The sequence below is a fragment of the Prionailurus viverrinus genome, chromosome A1, assembly GCF_022837055.1.
Source record: "Prionailurus viverrinus isolate Anna chromosome A1, UM_Priviv_1.0, whole genome shotgun sequence".
Classification (NCBI taxonomy): Eukaryota; Metazoa; Chordata; class Mammalia; order Carnivora; family Felidae; genus Prionailurus; species Prionailurus viverrinus.
In genome coordinates this window covers 181,863,970-181,891,261 of record NC_062561.1, presented here as the reverse complement: position 1 = coordinate 181,891,261, position 27,292 = coordinate 181,863,970, and the positions used below count along the sequence as shown (strand labels likewise).

The 27,292-nt window shown below is 42.7% G+C and overlaps 1 protein-coding gene across 3 annotated transcripts in view; it reads left to right on the top strand.

Annotated features, from left to right (window-relative positions):
• Nucleotides 1-27,292, top strand: part of TENM2 (teneurin transmembrane protein 2) — a 944,724-nt gene that overhangs the window by 800,570 nt on the left and 116,862 nt on the right. For 2 of the 3 annotated variants that reach the window (XM_047876993.1, XM_047877010.1), the window contains one exon: nucleotides 298-510. In XM_047876993.1, coding sequence (XP_047732949.1) covers nucleotides 298-510 — 213 coding nt within the window. The remainder of the gene's footprint in view (nucleotides 1-297; nucleotides 511-27,292) is intronic. The other variant, XM_047877002.1, reaches the window with a different exon arrangement.

The window sequence follows — 27,292 nt, the reverse complement described above, 5'->3', positions numbered from 1 at the left end:
CCCCATGCCCAGAGTTTCCAATTCAGGAGGTCCAAACAAGGCACAAGTATTTGCATTTCTAACAAATTCCCAGGTGATGGTGGTGCTGCAGGTCCAGGGACCCCACTGTGAGAACCACTGCTCTAGAAACTACATAAGAATAAATTAATACCCAGCCAGTGGAGAGGCCTCCCAAGGTGACGCACCTGCTGGGCCTTGGGGCCTGCTCCAGGGACCCAGGCCATGTGTGTGGTCTGGCCTCCAGTGGAGGGTTTTGCCAGCTGTGGTGTTGAGCTGTAATCATTGTTTTTCTTCCAGAAGTGTGCTCAGTAGACTGTGGCACTCACGGCGTCTGCATCGGGGGAGCCTGCCGCTGTGAAGAGGGCTGGACAGGCGCAGCTTGTGACCAGCGCGTGTGCCACCCCCGCTGCATTGAGCACGGGACCTGTAAAGATGGCAAATGTGAATGCCGAGAGGGCTGGAATGGTGAACACTGCACCATTGGTAGGCAAACGGCAGGCACCGAAACAGGCACATATTGCTTTATTTTCATAAATCGTAGATCTATAGTGATGGTCGTGCGTTGCAACTGGCTGTTCCTTCAGGGATATGAGTGCTCTACAACATTCCTGCTGCCTCTCCAAATCTTCAAGGGGATAGAGAAGGGAAAAACAAGGTCCCCAACTAGAAAAGTCTTTCCCTTTTTTCCAGAATTCCATATTGGGAGGAAAAGAACAAAACTAGAGAAGTAAATCCATTCAAATTACTGATTCGGGGAGGGAGAAATGCACATGCATGGGAAATTGTCAGGACCTGGAGGTTTCAAGCACCCTACGTGACCGTGGTCTGCAAGTCCTTCCTTGTTGAATACCCTCCCAGCTGGATGGATCACTGGATCCCTGCTTGCCAGCAACACCTGAGCTGTTTTAGACAAGGTTAGATACAGGCAGGACTCCCAGGTTTCCTGGGTAGCCAGGTACCACTGGAATAGGTTTGAGCACCCTCTTGCTATCAAGGCAAGGTGTCATCCTTGGGCTCTTGACCCTCCCCATCACCACCACCACTGATCAACGTCTCCACCTCTAGTCCCATGTCATTCTCACTCAGCCACCTCTCTCTACAAGTTTTTTGATGAAAATTTTTTTAAGATGGTTTTCTTTTTTGAGAAGTAATCGTTCCCAAGTTTCTTCAGTTTTGATTTTGATTGCTTTTGGTCAATATTGTGGTTTAGGGTAGGACAATACTGGATTGAATGTATCCAGTTATCCCTTTGAGAAGATGGGAGCCAACGCTCTTTGGTTTTCCATATCCCTCTGACAGTCGGAGTTATGAAGGTGTCAAATTGAGTGTCATTTTACCTCTAGGATTTGTTTTTGTTGGGTTGAGTTCATGCTCAAGTTGGCTAATACACTCACTTGCAAGGAAATTCTCGGAGAAGTTTCCAAGCAAACTACTGACTTGCCTTCTTGGAGTTATCTTTGAATCTAGCCATCAAGTTTGGGGGCCTCCCCTCTGTCCTAGCCCCAGGACCCCAGTCAACAGATTGGGTACCTGGAGGGAGAGACAGGGTTAAGAACTTGTCCAGGGCTGACTCATGAGGTCAGACTCAATTTCCCATGCTGTTCATTTGAGTGGTTAAGCAGAGAAAAAGTGAATTCTGCATTATATTTACCCCATTTCCATGTAATTGGACATCTGAGGGGCAGCGTGCCAATCCAGGCCATGACTATAGCACTGGGACCCTGTCGGGACAGTCTGTTGGCAGTGAATTGTTTCTGCAATCTCTCAGTGATGCTCCAGATACTGCTCCCCTGCAGCTTCTTTCATCTTCTGTTCCCTGCAGAGTCTGGGGGATAATTCAGAAAACTCTCAAGGGAGGATGTGCACAGCCCACTACCAAGACAGTTTACAATTCTTACCAATAGCTTCCTCTCTTCAGGGGTGTTCTTCCTGATGTACTTTTGCATGCCCCATGTGATTTAAAGACTTCCCCCACCCCCCATACCTCCATTGTCCTAGGCTGCTCCCCTCAAAAAAAAAAAAAAAGCTCTTGCCAACCAATAACCTTTAGGTAGAAAATCCTACTTTCTTTCAGTTCACACCATCCAGCCTCACCGCCCCTTTGCTCTCCCTTTCCACATCTGCTGAGAGTTTGCTGCCCCACCATGATGCCTGCTAGCTCTCCCCTACCTACAACTCATCCTCACTCTGGGAATAGCTCACAATAGCGCATCCCAGATGGATTGGAGTAGAGTTTGGAAACTTACAGTCAAAGGGGCCATATCTGACCTGCTGCCTTTTTTTTTATATGGCTTCCAAGCTAAAAATAGTCTTCATGTTGATTAAGTGTTGAAAAAAATAAGAGATATTTTCTGACACATAACTATTAAACTCAAATTTCAGTGTCCATTAAACAAAGTGGGGTTTTTTTTGAGGACAGCCACACCCATTCATTGATAGACTGTCAGCTTGCACATTGCATCTTAGTGTTGAGTGATTGCCACAGAGACTGCATGGTCCACAGAGCCATGTGTTACCTGGCCCTGTATAGGAACAATTGGCCAACCCCTGAATTGGAGAGTTGTACAGGGCTTGATGGATCGAGAGGAGAAGAGAGAGGCTGGCCAACATTCACTCTAGGAAAAGGCCTCCAGCTGTGATTTGAAGGTTGTCAGACAAAGGGAGAAGGTCCAGTGTGGAAGTAGGGAGACAATAATGGTTGAATTGAAGTGTGTCTGGAGCCTTGAAGCTGAAATGGGATGATGGTACCTCTAGTCTCAGTAGGAAATTATGGGGATATGGCCAGCAAGAGAACACAGGAGATGTTTCATTCTAGCAGTCTTATGGGTGAGATGGATTGGGAGAAGATGTCTCTGCTACTTGAAGTGGCTGGTTCAAGTTTTACATGTGTGTGTGCTAAACATACACGAGCTCTTGGGAGACATAGAAAACAGGCAAATTCATGTGTCAGGTAAAGGAAGTAAATGAAAGGAGTTTGGGTTCAGGGAAGTGTCTTGTCCAGAACTGTGATCTCTCGTGACTTTTGGGTTCACTCTATGTAAGTTTACAAAGTATTTGTCACCAAAGTCTTTTCTTGTGAGGAACTAGGGCTCCCTAGTTTCATTTCTAGATAGGTGCTGTATCCTCATGGTTGTGTTCACTGGGACTTGCTCTAGAAAAGCCAAACATACCTTGGTTGTTGAGATTTGCTATTCAGAATGTAGAGATGTTTGGATGCACATAATTGGTTTTTTGTTGTTGTTGTTTTGTTTGTTTGTTTGTTTTCCTTTTCAACCTCTGGTCTCCAAGCTTCTATGTGGAGGTTTAGACTTTTATTTTGAGCAGACACTCCTGTCAATTCATTTTAAGTAAATGTGACAATTTACAAGCCCAGAATTGGTCCTCCTCCTCAGGGATAGAAAAGAAAAGAAAGAGAGGCTTTTTGGTCCTTTCCAAGCAAAGCCTCAAATGCTGTATTTTGAAAAGAGAAAATAAATAAGAATGAAATGGCACCTAGTCTGTAAACAACACATTAGGAAATTTGAGGTAAGGCAGAGCCTAGGTGATTAGTGTTGGGGCACAAGGGTTGTCTGCAGCCTATTTTCAAAAGGTTGTGGTGAGGTGGTGTTCTTAGAATCATTGCCAACAGTCACCTGAACAACTTGCATCATTATTTGTGGATCACATTTATTTTGCTGGAGAAAGCAAGAATATAGATGGGGGTGGAAGGGGGAAGTGAGGATAAAAACACGGACTTCTGAAAATCAAGTAGGATCTATCCATGTTTGGTCAAGTGAATTTCTGGAATTTCCAACTGAATTATTATTTTTTATATTTGGAAATTTAGTACATATTACTAAAGATTTAAATGTAAGGTATAACATTTCAATACTGTTAAAGTGAACATACTGGTAGACTGGATTCTACCAAGCAATCATTCTATATTACATTTTTCTAACAAGTTAAATATAAGGTATGGCTAAAGCCTACAGAATTGCATAGATAAGAAATATGCTTTGAATCCAAATGAACCACAATTCATGTTTATCTTTGGAATATATTAGTATTATTTGGATAAGCTGCAGTTTACTCTTATGAATAAATCAGAAAGTGCACTGTGTGGTTAGATTAGTTTTATTCTTTAAACATAATCCTAAAATGGGTTGTTGTTTCTATCACCTGCCGTGCCTTACTGAACTGGGGATTGAACCTCAGAAGACCATCCAAAGACCATTCCAGCAAGGCATAAAGGGACTACAGAATAGGTCAAAAATCACTGTGAACTATCGTAAACTCAAACAAGTGTCTGTTATAAAGAAATGAGGTAATTGTTAGTGTGTTTTGCATACAGAATCATTGAGCGAAGTACAAGGGAGAAATAACATTTTGCCGCAGAATGCAAGCCGAGAAACTAAATGCTAATTGAGGATTGTTGTTATTATCTGCTGACTGTGGGCTGTCCAGACATCCGCTCTGAGTAATACAAACTAACACACCCACAGAATAAATCCACCACCACCAGGCACCCACCCTAGGTGAACTGTTTGATGTCTGGATAGTGAGCAATGCCTGTAGTGGTTGTTACAACTATTTATTTTGTTTGTGTGGTCCTGACCTCCACCTGCATTTCAGAATCATGAGGACTCGATTCCCAGGCCCATATGGGGCTGGGTGACCTGCTGTGTGCCACAAGTCAGAACAGTTTTCTTTTCTCGCTATTGCACTGGGCCCTTCTATTTTTCATCTTTAATTGGTTGGGGAAGGAAATAGGTTCTTGTGATGTTAATAAGGAAAATGAATCTTTACCCAAGGTAAAACCAGCCGTGCGACAATCTGATGTGCTGATTAAGTGATTGTCATCAGAAGTAGACAGGGTCACAGTCCAAGAGGGAGAGAGCTTGAGAGCTACAGGGAACAAGATGGGAAGGAAGTGACTATCAAAATTAACCAACTTCAGACTGAATACAGCTGCTTCTGCATCTTGTTCCAGTTTCATTCTCGGTCATGAAAACATTTTTTTGTAGCTATTATGCTTGAACATTCAAGCTTTCATGACTCCACAATGAGATCAAGTTGAGATGAAATTAGCCACTGTGGAGCCATCCTTACCACCAGGTCTGTGGGAGCAGCTAATTCTCTGATTGGTTAATTAACCTATTCTTCCGGGGGCTCTTATTAGAACCTATGCTAGGAGCTCCATTCTTCTGTGAAGTGAAAACCTGAAGGGATGGTCTTTCACTGTTAAAGATTATGGACAAGCTTTTTGTGGGGTACAAAAGATGTTCTACTTCTGATTTTCCCCCCACAATGTGCCCAAAATGTGAGCCTCCTCATTGAAGATCAAGAACCACCACATGCCCAGAAGTTCTCTTTGAGTCTGGATCAGGCAATCTACCCAGGTTTCCTTACCCAAACTCAGAACAAGGACTTGAAGGTAGAAGTTACAGGAACACTTTTTCAATGCACTCAAAAAATAAAATCAAAAGAGAAAAATGTCTTACAAGTAATAAGATTCTCATCACAAGAAAGTGTGATGAGCCTTTCTTGGCCTGGATGTTGATGAAAGGCTTTAAACATTAGTTGGAAAATAAGGCTCACCCTAACTTAATGGCTCAACCATTCACAGAATGGTTATTTTGGTTCTTTTGTCTGTGTGGTCCTGATCTCCAATTGCATTTCAGAATCATGAGGACTCGATTCCTAGGATCATGTGGGGCTATGCAAGTGGAAATGGTCTTTTGTACTGTTTCCTATGTGATTTAGTAATATGTGCCCATGAAAGGAGCTCCCATCAACAAAGAAAAGAGTGGAAGGAACCTTGATGTTTTAGTTCTGTGGAGGAACAGTGACTTGGAGCATTGATGTGCCATACCCTTAATAGTTTAGATGGTCCTGTTGATGTACCAGCCTGTGGCCCACTGTGCCAGAGCCTGACTCAACAAGTAAATACCTTAATATGGACTGTTACAGTTTGGGACTCTTAGGACAGAAACCCACAGGTGAAAATTAGCATGAGGAAGATTCTACACTCAAAGGAAAACATGTAAGAATAAGAGCTGCTGAAAAGAAAAGCAGCAGGGGGAGATGCTCTGCCATCATGTTATGTAGTGAGTGCTCTGTCACTTGAGCTTCTACAAAGAATCAACTGTTCAATCTATTAAGAACCAGTTCCTTCCAAGTCTTTGATTCTCAGATCCCACATTATTCCCTCAAGACTTTACATTAAAAGGAAAGGAACACAAAGAGGGCCCTAGAGATCTGAGCTCCCTTTAGATATTTGTGATGGACATTTGCTCGTCACTCTGTCTTATTTGTGGTGCTGTCGTGAAGAATAGGTTGATGGAGGAAGGGGGAGATCTGTGTTCTAGGCTTGGCTCTGCCACAGACATTCTGGGTGCTTTTAAAGTAGTCACCCATCTTCCCAGCCTCAGCTTCTTCCTGCTGCAAATGAGGGGGTTGGACCATATAATCACTTTACAGAGTGTAGTCCAAAGACATGAAATGCTTTTCATTGGTGTGCAAATATATTTTGTTGAATAGTTACATAGAGTGTTTAAAAATACATATTTTGAAAAACTATAACTACCTCATCAAACTCATGAATATACTGGTATTATTGCTAAGGGATGTGGCAAAATTGGGTACCAATATCAGGCCTGAGTAAATTTAAAGAAAAATATTAAGTAAATAACAGTGCAGATATTGCAAATATCACGAAAGCAATATGTGATTGACTGAATTTAGAACACACTTGGATGAGATGATCTCTAAGGACTGGTCCATCTCCTGAATTTTATTACTCTGATGCAAAATTATACGAATGGACCACTCTAGCACATTGAAACCTTTCTCTCTTCTGCAAGGCACAGAGAGGGTTTCCATGTAGGATCCAATAATATACACTTTACATGAGAGGACAAGATACAGTGTAATGTTGGCTCTGCTGATGATGCTTTTTTGAATGGTTGAGGATAGTCGATGATACTTTTTTGTTTGTCTATCTGCTCGTCTCATCCCTAGCATCTCAGGTCCAATTTATATATGGTTAACTATGAGATTTTTTTCTCCATTGAAAAACTTACATAGTCTGAATAATCAGAGTCCACTTTATTCCTTTATATTTGTTTTTTTTTATTTTAAAAATATGGTGTTGAGTACAGGTTTATCTATCTATGTCCATTTCACTTGGATTCGGGGCAAGACAAGCATGATGAACTGCTTAACATACAGGCTTGCATGTCAGTCTATCTGAGATCAAATCGTGGCAGGTGTCCTCACCTTTGTGTGCCTCAGTTTCTTTGTCTGTAAATGGGAATACTGAAAAGATGACCTACCTCACTGAGTTATATGCACAGTACTAGCACAGTTCCTACCATAAAGCAAGAGCCAAGCAAATGTAAGCTAATGTTGTTGTTGTTGTTGTCATCGTCATCATCATCATCATCATCATCATCATCATCATCATCCCCCAGGCCCATCACCATCATCATTATCTATTACAAATGTCAGATAAAAGCAAGGGAAGACTATCAAAATAAATTTTTCATTAAGACATTTCTGCTACCTTCAACCTGCCTTTCCTATATACTGCCTCCAACCCATCAAGCAGTTAGTAGCATTTCAAAAATAACACCTACCCACTACCAATTTCCCAAGCAAAGTTTTGTTCTATAACTCACTGGCATCGGGTTCTTACAGGGAAATATAAACTAGCTCTCTTACCTGGAAATTGAACCTGCTTATTTTACCAAACAGCCCACTTACACATGGAATCAAACATCTGAATATCCTCATGTTAATGGAGGCTTATTATGAAATTGGGGTTTGCTTCTTTCAACCAAAATTTCTCCATCTAGATTTTTTTGGACACATTCCAGAGAAGCCAAGAGGTCTATGAGAATTTCCTTTTAATTCTGGGTTTCATTTTTATGATAAGTACAGTTCAAAAGAAAAGTGTTTTCCTTTGAAGTATTAGATTGGAATTATTATTGAATAGAATAAAACTTCAATTCTTTTAAGCCAGCATTCCTCAAACTAGGGACCACAGACATACTCTACAGGAGTTTGGAAGGACACTGTCTTCCTTTAAGAAGGAACCTGGCATTTCTCACGTTGAAGATGCTGCCAGGTCAGTGTCTCTTAGATTACCTTGTCCTGGTCTCTCCTTTTTGGACTCCTTTCCCATTCCTCATGACTCTGAATTCAAAGAATAACTCAGGGAGACTCAACTCTGAACTCAGCTGAGTTACAAATGCCTTTTGGAGACTCAAGAATTGCACTGATTGTCCCCTACTCAGTCCAGTGAACTGCACGATTACCCTCATTCCTCCAGTGGTACAATTGCATGACTCCTTGGAGCAACACCCATGAGTAACATCTGGGGATTCTTTGCAATTCCTTGCTCATCTCCTGGGTTATCAGGAGCCATACATAGTATCCCAGATGTTTATGTAAGAAACAGATTTTGCATTTCCTCCCAAGTTGCCTGCCTAATAGGGTTCAATCTTATACCAAACACTTCTTTCATAGCACTCTATTTCACGAGCTCTTTTCAAAAGTCTTGTCTTTATTGCCTTTGGAAAACAGGGTACCAGCATTTCAAAAAACCTCCACAGTCAGGGTTTATTGATTTCCTCTTCATCCTTTTCATCATGCATTTGAATGCATAATTATAAGTAGACCCACAGAAGGCCACCATGCCATTGACGGCCTCTGAGCTTTTTCCTTCATGGTTAATAAAGAAAGAAACCACATGAAATAGCAACTAGGAGAAAGCTAAGTATTTCATCATAAACATTCTCAGGATAATTAGAATGGATTAAATTACAAGAGAAAATGCATTTAGTTAATCTTTCCTCTAATTAAAAAAATATCCCTAGTTTTAAATAAAGCGTTTGTTTTTAAAAGCATATTTTCATTGTAATCAATAAGGGGAAGGCCTGTTTTGTCCTCACTGATAGGAGAAAACAACTGCAAAGTAATTAAAAGCTCCCAGACAGTGTTTTTTTGGTTTTTTGTTTTTTGCATGTATTATTATTATTATTATTATTATTAAGATCTGTAAGTAGCCTTCTCAGTCTTTTCCTGTAATTTGCACAATGGTATTCTCCACAAGCGACCTCATTTTATGGTCCGTGGTGGTATAACTTGCTTTCTGTTCCCAGATCAGTGAAGATGTGTTTGATGACTCCTGGCCAACAAGGGTCAAGTAAGGAGATTAATTTAGCAGAGGTTTTTATAATTTTCCAAGTGAGGTGGGATGGCAGTCAAAATGAGATGGGTAGGTCACACAAGACACTCCTAAAATAGAACAGGGACACACTCTAGCCTGTCACGGGTTCTATTTTAAGACTGACAGAACCCAAATCACTCCAAGCCCTGTAAGTCTGTCTCACAAGTAAGGAATCATTCACATCATCTCTCCAACTTCATGGCTCATCCCAACTGCAAAGCTCACTCCCCACTCTCATCCCAAACATTCCTAGAAGTTTTCAAGGGTGTCTCACATGCTCATGTTCAGCCCATTTGGATTCTTCAGGCTTGGTCCCCTCGTGGTGATCTGCTGCTTACAGAACTCACTTCAGTGGAGCCCCACGGTATTTCCCCTACTGCCAGGGATTTATCATCCAATACCCTTTGTGCCCACTCGACTAAAGCCCCACTGTGTTTACACAGTGAAGGAAAGAACACCACACTCCTCCACACTGGGGATCTTTATCAGCTGGTTCCAAAAACCTTTGAGAAAACAGCTGTTCATTTTTTGCCTCTAGCACATCTTTCACCCATCATGGTTTTGTCCCACAGCTGGGCTATAGAATAGGCAACACAGGATCCTTTTTGTTTCCTCACCTTCCCTCACCTCAGACACCCTCCATAGACCTGGGGGTCTTGGGGGAGGCTCACATGTTCTTCAAACACACCCAGCCTCTAAATTCCAATTCAGATCAGTTAGGACCCCTATCGTCTACACAACCAGCCCATTGAGAAAACCTCCTTGTTCCTTCTCATTTAGGTTCAGGGTCGCTTCCATTTTCAGCCAGCTCAACTACAAGTTAAAGAGCCCCTGTGATCTCCCATTCTCATATGAATTATTTTGCAAAAGGAATGGAGACACAACTGCTTCCATGTCCCTTAGACTTCAGGTTTCCAGCAGTTTCTGGCATGGCTCTTTAGGGCAGCTCACTCTAATTGTGTGTGACCCCCAACACCACACAAGCACAAACTATACATTACAAAAACCACATCCCACCAGACCCCAGAGAAAGGAGGGGTTAACCGATGTTCTAGAGACAAAATGTCCCACAAAATTGCTGTCCATAGGGATTTAAATTGCTGAGAATCCTGTCCCACAGTTTCCAAATTTAGCTGCAGCAGCACCTGGTCAAATTAGCAGTGAAGTTGGTTAGAACTTGGCTCAGAAGGGTCATCTGTCTAGAGCTGTAAGCAGAGAGATAGGCTCTGATAAGTGTGAATTGCATTTCTTTATTTTTAAAATTATGCTTGAACTTCAAGAGGGATTGCCAGACAGCCCTGTCTAGTTGTCTAGAAACAATGCCAGGGGGTGGGGGCTCCCGGAGATTATAAAATAACCACCTCAGAAGCACAGAGGAAACGTTTGTACCCGATTTCATTCCAACAAGTTAGCAAGCTGTCAATCACCGGTCAGGTTACTGCACTGAAATGTGCTCTCTCTAATGACACGAAACTCAAGGCAGTGGCTTCTGCTTTGCAGAGAGCATCCTGGCAATAGGCAGTGAGATTGTTTCTCTACATTAGGTGTATGTGAGCCCTGGAAGCCCAAATGTCACTGATGATAGCAATTCCCATGAATAGGGAGAGAGATTGAAGAAGATATTAGAGGTGGTAAGAGAAATGAGCTTTTTCCTATTAATCCAGGGAATGCAGGAAAGTTGAGTTGGGTCCCTTAAGCATGTTGCTATCGGCTTCTCACCAGACTCTGAATATGAACTAATTTAACTTTTTATTTCCATTTAATGGGACCAAGAAAGATCTATATGCATTCACTTACAGACCTGTTCTCTGGGGGTCTGATGCAGGAAATGTTATCATATCATCCAGAAGCCTAGCCTAGACAGAAACTAGTTTACCCAGAATTAACAGCTTGAAACATAATACATATCAACACCCACTCCAAACTCCCAATATCTCCTGCAAGTTATGTTTGTAGAATGTAACATCTTCCCTCCTTGCTAACTATTAACACTCACTGTCAGTGCTTTACAATTGTAGTTAGAATGTATTCGCAGGGTGGGGCTGGTGATAGGGATTATGTAGCAAAGGAGTTAAATGCATGAGCTTTAGAATCAACTAAAGCATGAGCTTTAGATCAAACAGATCTCAATTCAGCCCCCATCCACTGCAAGTTGTGTGATCTTTGGCAAGTTCTCTATCTTCAGTACCTGCATTTTTCCCATCTGGAAACTGGGAATAGTGATACCTGTGTCCTACTTTGGGGAGCACTTCACTCATTAGTGAAGCATTTAACACAGTGCTTGATGCTCCATAAATGTTAGTTTAAAAATCATCAACACTACATGTTCATGCCCTTACCGGAATTTCTTTGCGGAGTGGACATTTATGAAAAGCAATAGGGCTGGCACACAGCCACCCATAGGGCCCAGAACTCCAAAAAGAGAAGTCAGGGTGCTAAATGTCCTGTGTTAACCCAGATGTCTGGGCCCACCTCCTGTTCTACTCCTACAAGAGAATCTCACTGGGACATGTGGATTCCATGACTGTAAGAAGGAGAACACAGGGAGCAAGAGCAAAGCAGGGAGAGAGAAACAGCCCAGTGAGGATCTGACTGCTGGTTGCAGGAACATGACTATTAAAAACATAAAGAAGAGAGCCACATGTGTATCATCCTATGCCATGTCTGAGGTCCACACCTCCTCCGTCTGGTTCCAGCTGAGCAATGACAACTTCATTCATTCATTCATTCATTCATTCATGAAACATCTATTGAGCACCTAATGAGTGCTGGGTGCAACATAAACTTCCCCTGGGTGAGGCCCTGGGCTACAGGACTAAGAAAGAAGTGATTGGCACAGAGGCTGGTAACAGTTCAAGAACTTCAGATCTCAGCTGTCTTTTTGCCCACATGAGACTTTGCTGTTTTCTAATGCAGGGCACCCTTTCTGGTGTTTCTGCCAGTTGGTTTTGGTTTCTTTTTCAATGCTGTTTCCTGCTAACAGCTTCCCAAGGAGATCAGTGTAAGGATGGAAACCTTAAACTTCCAATGGTAGTTTAAATTCATTTGTAGCACAATGTAACTACATAAAAGAAAGCAGCCAGGTATCAAACTGGGTGGATACACACAAATGACTCCCTCATAAGTGTTAATATTTTCAACAGCGGAAGAAATTTAGTTAAATAAAATGAAGATGGCAACTCATTAAAATTTGATTTTCCCTCCTATCCTTTTTTATCTTTTAATCCTCCGTATATGACACAACTTGTTCTGTTAAATAACACTCATTAATTAAATCTCATCTTCTCTTAGCTATATCTATATTTTTATTTATTATGGAAACCTTTCAATGCTTATAATCTAATTTAGTTGGATTATTTCTTGGACATCTCCAAGTATGAAAACCTTGAGGTTTTAGGGTGGAATTACTGGCAAGGGAAGAAGTGGGATAAACCAAATTCTCTTTCCTTCTCCCCCGGCAGGAGGTGGGTGAACAGGCCTTTCCTTTGTTAGGGGAGTTGGCATGATGAGAGCACTATGAATTCAGTATCTTCATCACCTATGGGAAGGGAAGGGAGGGAAGAACCCATAGAAAGAGTTGTAAACTCAATCACCCCTATGTGGATGAGGCAAGAACAATGTACGTAGATATGGGGGCGATCCGGCTGAGACATCTGTCACCCCGTTGATTGCCAGGGTTGATTCGGCTGATCTGGCTGGCTAGGCGGGTGTCCCCTTCCTCTTCACTGCTCCATGTGCGTCCCTCCCAAAGTTGTGTGCTTGGTCAGAGAGAACGACCTTCCCCCATAGAAGAGGATGATTCCTGGGTCAAGAATATAAGAGTAGCCATACCCACTACTGGAACCTCCAAACAAGCTCTCAGGGTCCATTTGTAGGAGAACATAGAGTGGTCAAGCTTCCAAGACTCCAGACACATCCAAATGAGGCACTGCTTGTGGCAGTCTGCCTTTCTGTAAAAAAAAAAAAAAAAAAAAAAAAAAAAGGAAGAAAGAAAGAAAAGAAAAGAAAAGAAAAGAAAAGAAAAGAAAAGAAAAAGTATATGAATGCACTGAAAAGAGTGTAAGACATCAGGGAACGGTAATAAACTGGAGAGTGAATGCCCCTTCTGTGGAGGCCAGACATGACCCACCTCCCACTGAATGTTGCCATATAGAAATGCAAACCTAGTTTTACCAAATTTTCTGATTTTTCAATAGAAGCCAGATATCAGGATTGTTGTGCATATTCTCCCCATTTTCAAATGTTAGCAAGCAATTCAAAATTTGTTGAAATGCTATACAAGCCATTCAGACAGGGCTGGGGGCCAAATGGATCACCCATCTGTGGCCACTGACGCTAAGCTCCAGTACAAGATTAGTACCAAGTTAGGGAACATCATTTGCCTGGAATGAGCAATGTCAAAGCAATGACAGCTTTGGCTTCTTTTCTTTGATGTCCCTACTCTCCTGGTAACTGGTTTTTGCTGGTGGGAGTCTCACTGCCAGGGTATAATGTGATACTTTGCACTTACAAAGTGAATTTTCTCCAAGGAGCTCAAAAGACTTTGTGTTGCCTCAGTCAACCTCACAATAAGCCCGTGAGGCAAGCAGGTAGCTATTGCCCCCAAACATGAAGTGAGCAGCATTAGAAAGTATTTTACACAGGCAGCTAGGTTGACTCATTGGTTTAAATCCATGGTCTACACTATTGGCAAATTACAGCATTCAAGAAGCACAGACAAGGTTTCCCATTACTGCCTCCTCTGCTGCCCTTTTTGGCTTATCTTCCTTCCATCTGCTCCAGTTGACAGCTAAGCCCCAGATCTCAACAATATATATGAGCAAACTGAGCCAGTGACTAATTCCTGTCGTGCGTGTGAGTGTGTACACGTCTGTGTGTGCATGCATGTGTGTGTGCCCATCTGACTTCTCGGCAGGCCTAGCATGGTTCATCTGCACCCATTACAACACATCTCTGCATTGGTCATTGGTGTGATGCCATGCTCTGAAATGCTACTCTGGCAAATGCTCACAACCTAGAAACTCCAAATAGGTATCTGCAGGAATCTGGATATCTGTATTTTAGTAACAGTGCCCAATAATTCATGCTGTCCAGAGCCCCTCCCTGTCTCCCTCCTCTTCCTTAAGCAGATAGAATTACAACTGTGAAGGAGAAGGTTTTCCCGTACAGAACTGACAGTTGTGCCTTCTCCTTGGCCACAGTGAATTAGCAGTAGTGGTCATGGAAAACGGGGACAGAAACCAGAGCAGTGCAGGGAGGGCCAGAAACAAAGATCTTCTTTAAGTTGCCATGAGTGGAACACCCAAGAAATTCCTATTGACCAGGAGTGATTGGAACTCTGCCACAGTCATTTTCCCCTCTAGACTGGGTTCAAGGGCTCTGCTACACCATTCCCCTGTCCTTCCCCTTCTCCTCTGCTTTATGGGCATATATGCTCTGTGTCCTGCTCTACTCAGGGGAATTACTTGGGCTTTTCAGGCATGACCCAGAGAGAAGACTCCAGTACAGCAGTGTAAACCTGTTGATCTTTTTCCCAGGACAGCAGAGCACAAGTATCCTCCGTTTTCTAGATTGCCTTGCTCTTCCTTCCAAATTGTCTCAGATCAGGCTACTGATTCCTGGGAACAGTTCCCAGCATGATGTTCCACTATAATCATTCACATTCTCTGCATGCGAGCATGCCATAAACATCCTTCAGAGGCAGATGCAAACCCAGCGAAACACCTGGCCATTGTAAATGCATGTGCTGAAGAGCTAACTAGACTTATTGACACTGGAGCTACAAAGGCTGTCATACCCGTCAGCTTCGCATCTGATCCCGCAAATCAGGACACTCTTCGCTAGAGTCCAGTGACACTGCCTTTTCTGGGAGTGAGAACTTTAAAGATCTCATGGGAAACCCCTGGAAATCCCTCCTCAATCCAGTCGGAAGTGCAACTGATTGAACATCCAGAATCAGCCAGTCTGTGTGGCTCATCCCAATAGATCAAAATCAATACTGAATTTTTTTTAAGTATGTAGATTTAAAAAGCCATCTCTTTATATACTCAAGTATTTCTTTATACCTGACTATATAAAAAGATAGCTTTTTTGTTGCCTTGGGAGGAATCACCTTGTGCTTTTCATTTGACTATTCAGAATGGAAGCCAAGGCTTCTCCTTATATTCCTTCATCGTGCCTCTCAAAGAATCACTCAAACAAACCATCATGTATATTTTTCACATACACACACATTCATTCTTGGAAGTTAAAGGGGCATCCTGTTGGGGACATCTCTGTCATAATAGCCCCAGGGTGATACTCTACAAGTTCAAAATAGGGAAGCACCCGGTCCTCTCAATGCTGCCAAATCCAATAAAGCCTGTTGTACAGTGTACAGAATGCCAGCACAGGTGATCCCCATGGTAGGTCTGCCAGCAAATTCAAGCCCGCCTGGCTGAACTGGACTTTGTGTTAAACTGACTCCTAAAGGCAAACAGTGAAACTCAGGGAAGCACAAACGAGCACCCCCCGCCCCCCCACCAGGTCAGCAGGGAATTCAGCCACTGAAGTTTCCACTCACAGCCATGCTCAAGTTTGAGAAGCCAAGGTAAAGAAGTTCCAGGTTTAGCTACGTACCTGGCCAGACCAACAAGTCACTTTAAAGTTGCATCTGACTGATCTCCACATACTAGGACAGCTCTACCTTGACATTTAAGTTACTGCTTCCATCACCGGTGAGATGGGTTTACGCTAAGTAATGCAGCTTTAAAATATTTTCTGAGCAGTAAACGCAAACGATTGCAGTGTTATAAAATCATGTCTTATAGGAGACATTAAAATGTTACTGATACCAATCACAGTGAGGTAAAAAGCCGCAAGCCAAGACTTTGAGGGGAAGGAGGTAGAGGCCCTGAAAACAGCATGAGACGGATACATAAAGTAGTTAAAGCCAAGCTGGGAATGGATTCAGAAGCTAGAAATGCACATTGCTGGGGGGTTTCCTTTTCATTTGTTTTTCCTCCCAGGCTTTGGCTTTGCCCCTTTCTATTAAAACCCTGACAGTGCCTCCCAAGAAAGATGATCTCTGGCAGGGACAATTCCTTTGGTTTGGCCAACCCTGGCACTCAGCAGCAAAACATCATATCCAGAAAGAACCTAAATTACCCCCTGCCTTGGAACAGGAATACCTCAGGTGCTCAAGGAGTGCTAGCTGGCTTGAGATTCTCTGGGTGTGACCTTCCGGAATCATTTAAGAGAAAGAGAAAAAGGAGAATAGTTGGGAAGGATATAGTGAGAAGCCACCGTGAGTTAAATAGCCCATTTGCTAGAAGTCAAAAGCTAGATTTGAAGAAGGAATAGCAAAGGAAATGACCAAATAAATGAAGGGTTTCTCCTGAGTTTCGGAGCGTGAGGACTTGAACAAGGGATGTGTTGGCCTGTAATCTAGCACATATGTTCAAAATGAGGGCAGTGTCAGCCCAAACAGAATAAAAAGTGGTTCTTTGGGAGACTGCAAAACTCTTACCCTTTTCATGTATAAAACACAAATATATTTGCAATAAATAAGCAGATATAGAATGTATCTATGACATTAAAATTTCATGATGAGGAGAGGAATTAGGAGGAAAAGATCTAAAATGGTTCGTGGAGAAGGAGATGATGTGGTGGAAAAAAGGAGAAATAGTCATCTAGTAGAAGGGATGATAGATTGGTTTGTTTCCAGAACTTCAAAAGAAGTGGTCTCAAGTATCTTTACCGAATACAAACTCCTGCTTACAAAACTTTCTGCCAACTCATGTTTCTGCCTTTATCACCCCCCTGCCTGCTGGTTCAGGTTTCTATTAAATCAGTTTGGAAGGAAATAACAAGACAGGCCAAAGAATTGGTTTTGCATATGTTTGGAATTTACTGATCTACTGAATAATAACAGCTAACAGTTATTGAGTACTGGCCATAAAACTTGCCAGCCCCAGTGCTAAATTCTTAGCACACCTTCTCACATCGAATCTTCATATCAGTTTTGTGAGGTGGAAATTGTCCTCATCATCATCCAGGTGAGAAAACTGGCTCAGAGAGGGAAAGCAATTGACATAAGTCCTAACCATCAGTGACAAGGGGAAGTGAGCTCTAATCCTCTATTTACTTGACAGAGCCCAGGTGTAACAATGCACTCTTTGGATCACCTGCTTTGACCCTAGGTAATCGTGCCAAGAGGGTTACTTGGGAGGCCAGCAGCAAAATCAGAGTGTATGGGTGCCAGGAAGGTACCCTCATCTGTTGGTAAAGTCTCCACCTGCAGGAGTGTTTCTTCAGTGATGGAGGACAATCCCCCTGTTAGTGTATTTTGGGGCTCTCTGCTTTATCAGTGCCCCCCAGGCCAAAGAGTGTACTAAGTTATTTCAGATTCCCAAAATGAATCATCACTCCTCAGCATAGGCATGATTGGCCAACTTCCCTAAATTTAAGTTGACTTTCTATCAGAGTTCACATTTCCACCAACTTTTCATTAAATTAATTATTCAAAACAATTCAGAGTTAGCGTTCTCACAGCAACTGTAACTCTGCCATGACTATATTAAGGCGTAAATTGAACAGCATGTTTTGCAATAAAGTTAATTTTATATTCACCAGAGAACTGAGTTATAGTTGCTGTGGGAACCATCATTTCGAATCTCTTGACTTTGGTGCATTTAAATTCTCAACCATAGCATTGCACACCATAGCATATTTTGCACAGATGCTTAATTTTCTTCCCACCATGGCCTAGCTACCATGAGCTTGGAAGTCCTGTCAGAGTCTAGTATATCAGCCTTCTAGTTTTCCTAGCCTTCTTACTTATCCTGGTACCTCTGATACTTGATAGAGAAATAGCCAAGAAACCAAAATTATTCCCCTTTTATCTTAAAAATGTCTGTTGGGGGGAAGTGACTTTTCTTAGAAGCACAGTCAGTGAGAGGCACCAAGTCTCAGGCAATGTCAACTAAAGCAAGCAATGCCATTGCATTTGTGAGGAGCCAGGATTCTCATCCAAGGGTATTTTTGGATCTGCGCTGTATTATTCAGTACACACAGGGTGACCTCTGAAGGCTCCAAGTCCTTGCATGTGCCATTAATCATGCAGGCATGCACGGCCATACATCAGAACTTATTGGAGCTCCGGAAAAGCTAAACAACATTTCCCAGAGCCACATAAAACCCAAGCATCTCTAAATCAAGACGCATTGCAGGGCCTCTCTAAGAGGTACGTTCAGTAGAACTGGAATAGAACTCAGGCTAAATCCTGGCGGTATGGAATCGGTGACTTGTGCCAGGGCAGAGACAGAAGCTTGTTGGGGAGGGATAGCAGAGGGAGATGAAATTCTGAGGTGGTTAGAGATGTGAGCGTTCCATCTACAAGGATTATCGATTTTTCAGCTTTATTGGAAAAATCAGTCATGCTTTCTGCCTCCTGGGGATTGCTGTGCTGCAATTTGGGAGTGTGTGTGTGTGTGTGTGTGTGTGTGTATAGAAACGCTGCAGGTTAGCAGCTGAGGAGCAGGTCCCATTCACCATTCAATTATCCATTTAGCTAAAATGTGACTTTACAGAAACATGCTGCTGTTTTGCATGTCTGAAATATATTTGAAAGGAGGGATTTTTGTTTCTCTGTAAATGAGAGGATTTTCGAAGAGGAAACTCTCACCTTCCTAAGGGTACATTCATTATGCAAAATGGAAGAATAGCACCTAACAATAGCATAGGCCAAATTTTTAAAATTCTGACTCCCGTTCTATATTTTTTCAGAAAACAAAAACCTCCTTATTTTTTATAAGTGCCACACATAAATGAACCTCCTGATTGAGACATCGCAAAATTTATAAAGAACATATAACAACCAAAGACCCCCCCCCCAGGTTATTGGTCACCTAAAAACTGTGTTAAGAAAAGGACTAGAAAAATACGTGCAAACAGAGATTCAAAGAACAGGAAAAGTTCATGACTCAGGGTTACTTGGGTCACAAGGATGGGAAGGAGTGAATGATAGAAGGTGCTGGATTAATGAACAAGGGTGGGGGTGGGAGATGCCATTTCATCCAGAAGAAAGAAAAGAAAGTGAAGAAGCAAAGGAGAGATTGAAATGTTTTTGGTGTTTCTGTACAGGTAGATGGTAACATAAAACAAGATAAAATACAGCTACTGTATGAGATCATTTGATACACAGTGTTTTAAAAACAAGTCTTCAGATAATTTGGAGGGACTAGTTTTTAAGGAAGTCTTGACAGATTAATAAATATAAATATATGTATATATTTATATACAGAGGTGCATAATTGATACATAGATGGATGATGAATAGATGGATGGAAGGATAGACAGGTACATGGAGCTTTTTAAGTGTTTGAATGCCGCAATTCAGACGTGTCAAGCTGATCTATGGGGATAAACAGAGTGCAAAGGGATTAAAAGTCCAGCTGAAATAACCTGGGAGGGTGTTTGGGGTTGGCTCAAGGAAGCTCTATTGCCAAGAACTAGATGAAGCTGGCAGACTAAATGCAGCCTCTTGGTCTGAAGTCATTACATCAAGAAAGTCAGGGAGGTCATTTGCTGGAGCTGTTCTGTGTAACACTGGCAGCCCTGAACCTGGAGAGAGAGCCTGGGTGACTTTGTAGTTCTCTGCTCTCCTCCACCCATGCTACCCTCTCCCTCCACTTCTGCATGTTGCCTTTAATATGGAAAAGCAACATGGAGACAAGGGCAGAATCACCACAAAATCCAGCCTCTTCAACCTTGTTTATTTGCTGATTCCCACCTCAAGAGTTTAATCTGTACTCTTAATTTAATTGTATCACCCAGAGTGCTATTTTCTGGACAGTGTATTTTGTCCTCTGCTCCGCATCTGTACCACAAGTCTTTCTATTGGAGGGATGTGTAGGGAACCCTAAAAACATATAGAATTAGTCCTGCCATGTTGGGTCACAGTAGCAGGGCACCCCCATGCCCCACCAAGCCACCAGTATGACTTACAGAAATTATCCATATGGCCTCCTCCTGGACATCCTCTCTGACTCTATCCTTGCCGCATCCTTGGTCTGTTCTCCTAGCACGAAGGAATCCTTTAGACACTCAAGTCAGATCAAGTCACTCTTCTGCCCCATGTCCCTCAGTGGCCCCCTTTCCACACCCCAGGCAGACCACACCTCTCTGTTAACATACTTTTCTGAGCCTGGTTGAGATGTCCACTCCCTGTGACTTCAGTTTCACCTCACATGCCTCTTACATTTTAGGGGGGGCTTCTTTGGATAACATGTCACATCCATTATGTGATGATCTTACTCATGGAACTCTCAGGAAATTACCTCATTTTTCTCACTTCCATTTCAGTCTTTGGAGGGCATCTTCCTGGGGCCTTTGCTATACTGACTGTACCAATCCCGTTTTGAACCATAGTGTACAGTCCTTCCTCATTGCCAAGCGAAAAATCGAAGAATTCCCTGAGCCACATAAACATTTCTGCTAGCATTTGAGGTTACTTTAAACAACAACAATAATATCAGTTTTGAAACATTTACTATGTGCATTTACTTAAAATTTACACATCTTGCATTTTACTAGACACATTTACATATATTTATCCATCATGCTAAGCATGTGATATGTATTTTCTCTTTTAAAGGCCAACCAACCCTCTGGAAAAGGTACTTTTATTGTCCTGGTTTTACAGATGAAGAAAGTAAGGAATAAAGAATTTATCATTTTTGCCCAAGATCATGCAGCCAAGGGGTGGAGCCAGGATTTGAACCCAGGCAGGCCGGATCCAGAGCCCATTTCTTTCACACACCAAGTTCTGCCCTGTGACTACTGAGCTGACCTGGGACTTTGGCCTGAGGAGACACCAGTATGTTTTAGGCACCTTCCCTCTTGCCCTTGGAGGCCTTCACCTCCAGCCCTACCTTCCACCTCTATCGTCTCCAATGAAAAGATCCCAGTGCTCAGTCCCTGTCCTTGATGATGACCAGTTGTCCAAGTTTCCCGGGACTAAGAAGTTTCCTGGGATTAGGGACTTTTAGTGCTAAAACAGTTTCGGGTAAACAAGGACCATGAGTGACTCTGGTTGAGAACAGAGGCTACAGAGTCTGTCTGTCTGCTGCCAAATCCTGGCTCCACCACTAACCAACTCTGCAAATTTGGCCAAGTTAATTCACTTCTCTGTGCCTCTGTTTCCTCACTTGTGAAACAGGGATAATAATAGTACCTACACTATAAGGTGTGACAATGAAATGAGCTAATGCTTGCCAGGCACGTAAAAGAGGGCCAGGCACACAGAAATGTCTCCATTGGGGGGTCTGCTATTGTTATTGTTATTATATTAAAAGCATGTTAAAATCCAGAATTTAAAACCCATAGTCTTGAGATAGATTCTAAACCTAGCTCTTTTACCATCTATAAGAAACAAGCATTCAGTGATTTCCTTACATTTCCTAAAGTTGTGCTACAAACAGCAACAACCACCAAACACACAGCAATTTATCATTGGCCTCCTTTTACACTAGTTAAAAGAGAGCCGTCAGCCCTGCAGTAAGTAACGAGTCCGTGCCCACAGGCCTCCTAGATGTTATTTGTATTTTTATGACCCTCCTGTGGCTATAAGGATGCTCAGTGGGTATAGAAATTGGATGGTTAAAAATAACAAATAAGAAATCAAAGTCGCATCTTTGTCCCTATTTCCATACCGGGTAGGTACCACATTCATTATTTGCCGGACAGCTGTGGGAATAAGCAACATAAGGTACGACAACTTGATTATTCTCCAAGAACCAAATTAAACCATTGGACTTTCTTATTATTGTCATCCATGCCTTTGTGTCACCCTCTTAATCTACCAACGTGCTCTCTTCTACCTCGCTGGGTGCTCTATTCTGTCTCTTTCAGTCAGGAGGCGTCAGCTTCTTCCAAGTTGGAAGGCACGGACCTACTCCCACACTTATTGACAGTCACTGTCATCAGCTTGGTTTTGGACCCTGTGCTGCAACCAGCTGTTTCTTTTGCTTGGAGAAGTGCCATCCAGCCAGGGGCTTGGGATGTAGACTGCGGGGAGCTTTTACTTTTACCTGGCTGCTGAATCAAGGGCACAGTGAAACAGCAGAAACACCGCACATACGGTCTATTTATGCATTCATTCAACAAATACCTGTAATGCTAGGCACTGGGGTGTGCGCTGGGAAAACAGCCATACACAACAGAGTCGGAGTCTTTGCACTCAGGAGGCTTAGAGGCTCCCAGGATGATGGGCATTAAACTGCTGGTTCTCACTCTCAGCCGCACACAGGAATCACTTGGGGAGCTCAAAAAAATAAAAATACTGATGCTGGAGTCTTATCCTCAGAGATTTTGATTTAATTGGGGTGCAGTCTAGCATCTAGATTTTTCAGAACTCTCAGCCAATTCTAATGCACACCAGGTTGAGACCCACTGCTTGAAACAAAGGATGAATTGGAAGTGAGACAAAGCAGGAGTGCTATAGGAGGGGGAGTGGGTGGTGCCATGACATCACCTAGTAGGGAGGACCCCCAGGCTGGAAGTCAAAAAGCCTTCTGAAGGAGCACTGGCTAAACCCAGGATGAATGGCTCTAACCAGAGTGCAGGGAGTGTTGTTTAGGGACAGGGAGCTGCAGAAGTCCAAGAGGAGGATGCAGGCTGTGTTCTAGAACCCAGCCAGGCAGTGTGGCTGAAGCTCAGGGAGCAGAACCTGATGTGATGTGACCTGAGAGGGAGAAATGGACAGGGCCAGATAAATGCAGGGCCTTCAAGGCCCTTTTAGAGGTTCGGGACTTAACCCTAAAGCAGTGGTTCTCACACAGAGCAGACATCTGAATCCCTCCCTCCCCAGGGCTGGTTAAAATGCAGATTTCCAGGCCCCACCCCCGAGGTTCTGATTCAGTAGGCCTGGGATGGAACCCAAGAATGTGCATTTCTAATGAGTTCCCAGGTGACATTGATGCTGCTGGTCCCAGAACCACGCTTTGAGAAGCACTGTTCCTATTTAATCAATTGGAGAAACCCCTGGTGCATTTTCAGCAGATTTCAACATGGTATCAGTTGTTTTTGCCTTAGCAACATGGTGATGTTTTCCCAGCACTAGCCCACGACATCCTCCTGTGTTAGGTGAAGTGGAATAAAAAGGATGTTCCAGAGGAAGAAGGCAAGCTCCCCCAAGGGAAGCATAGTCTTGTGTGAAACCCTGGTTCTACTGGGTGACAATGATTCAGTCTTGAATTCACTAAGTAATTGACAGGAGCTTCCCCCCTCCCAAGAAGAGCTATTTCCAGCTACTGTTGCCTAAACACTGTTTCCTCCCCCCACCCCCCATTATCTTCTACTGGTTCAGAAAAACAAAGCAATAATAGGAGCTTAAAGCATCAAAACAGGTAAAAAAAAAAAAAAAAAAAAAAAAGATGTATCTTCCTTTCCCCTTTTCTCTCCAATGTGGAAGGAATTTGTTTTTAAGTTCACCATTTTCTCTGAGGCCAAGGCTAAGCCTGCTGCCTTCCTTTTCCTGGGCAGACAGAAATGATGCTGATCAGTGAGAATCCAGGTGCATCCAGGAAACGTGCAACATAGACAGCTGGATCCAAATTTATGTCCCCTTGCACAGAGGCTCTGCTGCTTCTGTTGCTCCTAAGGCTGAGGGGTATGATTTCTGCCTTATGAGCAGAAGATGAGCAGTGGACCATGGAAAGGATCACTAGCCTTCCCAGCCATCCCTACCCAGCATCCCCCATATGCTCTCCTACACAAACCCTTTAAGACATACAGAGGCTGCTGAAACAGAGAAAAACATCTGTCTCTGGATTTGCCATGTCTTCCCTAACAAAGCAGAAGCAGCCATTCAAGTACAGGTTCATGGCTGAGTTTCCATGCCAATTTGTACCTAGAAACAGAGTCCCTATATAGCTCCCTCCTCCTCACACAGGTGAGCAAGAGGGACAAGCACTTCCATTTTCTGGATACCAGAATGCTTCTTTGGCAGCCAGTCTTCTAAAATTAGTTTGAGCTTTCCCCAGAGTGTCTTGAAGCACCAAATTAATTTTCTGAGTGTCTGCCACTGCTGTTTAGTATAAATGGCTGCTGAACCCCTGGTGATACACGGTCCCCAACACCTCAGCTATTTTCAATTCCAAAGAGTTCTGGAATGCAATGGAAGACTCTATTACATATTTCCAGTGTGTATCCGCTTCTCAATTCCAACAATGCCCAGCTCTCAGAAAACAGTGATATCTAAAACAATTGAAAGAGAGGGGTTCCCTAATTAAGTTAACATGCCAAAGTACAATCCTATCCAAGAGAAAAAGCCACCATTTATTCTACCTTCAACTCTCCTGCCCCTCAGAATTGCCCTTAGCTTCAGTGGGTTTTCCTCTCAGTTACCCAGACCAACTTGGCATTGCTGGGTTCTTGGATGCAGTCATATACTGAGAATACTGGAGGTTTTTTTTTTAACCTGAAACAGGATAGGCTTGTGTTTTTTATCCTGACCTGGAGGTAAGGCAAAGAGAAATAGCCTGCGCTTATAACTTTGCCCCAGAGAAAAGCCCAGCACTAACTGTAATGTTTGCAAGAGCAGCCATATCAACACGAACTACAAGAGCTACTATCTATTGAACATTCACAATATACCAAGCTCTATGCTAAAACCTCTACCTGTATAATTTCATTTCACCCCTCTGGCATCTGTACAAAGTATCATCATCACCTTTGTTGAGTTATTTATTCAACAAACATTTAATAAATGCCTGTTATATGCCAACTGTTTTTCTAGACACTGAAGATATCTCAGTGAACAAAAGAGACCAAAGTCCCAGCCTTCATGCAGGTTATATTGGGAAGGACAGTAAATAAGATTAATTTGTAAGATACAGAGTTTTACCAACAGGAGTAAGAGGTGAAACACCAGCTCAAGGTCACACAGACAGCAAGAGGCGAATCTAGGTTTTAATCCCAGAATTTTCTGACCCCAACCAGGTTAAGGTTTTCCCCTTGATTCAGAAGACTTTCCACCAGGGTTTATTCCAGGATGCAGTAGCTCTCCTAATGGTCTCTTGAGCCAAGCAGGGATCCATCACTTTTCAAGCTTTCCTGTCATCTGTCCTCATTTATACACAGCCTGTTTTGTGTTTTCACCTTCATTTCTATCTGGGTAGGGTGTGCTTTTCTAAGGTGTGCTTGATGCTGAATGTTAAGATCCTTCTTCTCTTTCTACACCCCTTATACACTACATACCCCTTACAACCCTTATATACTATTAGCCACTTATTTCTACCTCTAAATTGCTGCACATGGCAGAACATTCCTTGATGCTTTTTTAGAAAAGCCTTTTATGGTAATTACAGCTTTCTTCAAGTGCATTTATGCTCCCCTTTTTACTGTACTTTAGACATTATTTTCCTCATGCCTAATATTTGTTAAGACAAAAAGCCTGCCTACCTGGTAACTGTGTCATTGGAGGTTTTTGTTGTTGTTGTTGTTGTTTGGTTTTGGGGGTTTTTTTTAGTGTTTGGAATTCCATGTGTAGTAAAGTCTTGGAAACAATTCCATTTCCACTCTGCCAAAGATATTGGAGATTCTGAGTTCAGTTAAAAGTCATTCATTCATTTCCCTATTTATTGACTATTAGCAATCCAAGAGTAAACAGGATAGACATGGCACCTTCCCTGACAGATTTACTTCATAACAGGAGTGCCCAGGGAAGCTGTTCAGTTGTACACAGCATAAGTCTAGAGGCACCATTCAAATTATAGTTGGCTATGTACACATTTATTGCAATAATTTTCTAGCAAGTGACAGTAAAATGTCTTAAGGAGTGGCTGCTACAGGGATAGCAAGTATCAAGGAGATGCTAGACAGTTCTGATACAGTGTGGTGGATATGGTAGAATAGGATAGGGTAGGATAGGATAAAGTAAGGTGGGGTAGGATAGGGTAGGCTAGGCTAGGGCAGAGCAGGATAGGGTAGGGCAGGGTAAGCAAGGGTAGGGTAGGGTAGGGTAGGATAGGATAGGGCAGGATAAAAGCACTATCACAGGTGTAGCTAGCCTCGAACTGGGAGCTTTGGAATGTCTTCTCAGAGATGACTTCTGGGTGGGGATCTGAAGAATGGTTGAAGTTAGGCAGATGAAGAAAGACTGAACAGTTTTGATCTGACCAAAGCCTAAAGTGATACAGAGATGGGCTGACATGAGAACCAGTTCACATAAGGTCTGTAAGCCAGGTGAAAGACTTCAGCCTCTACCTTGGGGTCAATGGAAAGCTGTGGATGTGTTTTGTGTAGTTTCCTGAACATAGAGAAGTGGATGGTGGTGCAAGACTGGAAGCAGGGAGACCAGTTAGGAGGCTTTCACAAGAGTCCAGAGCAAAGATGAGGAGGCTTGGATTAATGCAAGGCAGTGGGAGTGGGAACAAAATGCAGATTCCAGAGATATTTAGGAGGAAGGACAAGTAGGACTTCTTATTGTTAAGATAAAAATCAGGCAGGACTTGGTTGTTGACAAGGTATAAGAGATGACAGAGGTGGTGGAGGACTGTGGAGGGTATTAAGAATGACTCTAAGGTTGTGGCATTGGGGTACATGGAGGTGCCATTCATTGATCAATGGATCAGAGTTTGGGGGTGGGCGTAAAGAGGCCAAATTCTCTTGAGTTTGAGGTACTTGTGAGTGAACAGATGGAGATGTTGAGATGTGAGTTGGAGTCCATGTATAGACCTCAGAGGACTGGAGGTAAAGATTTGGGAGTCTTCGGAGTATAAGTATGAGTTTTGGGTTGTTGTTTTTTTTAATCCCAAATTTCTGCATTAGGTCTAATTTTTGTCAAGGCAAAAAGCCTGCCTACCTGGTAACTGTGTTGATGGATTGTTGTTGTTGTTGTTGTTGCTGTTGTTGTTGTTGTTTTAGTGGTTGAAATTCTGTATGTATAAGTCTTAGAAACTATATCATTTCCACCCTGCAAAGGCATTGGAATTCTGATAGAACCAGCCCAAGATATCACTGATGGCCTTGAAAGTTCTCTTTTGATCTTTGAGAAGGGGGCTCCCATATTCTCATGACTCTCAGAAGAGTTTATAGATA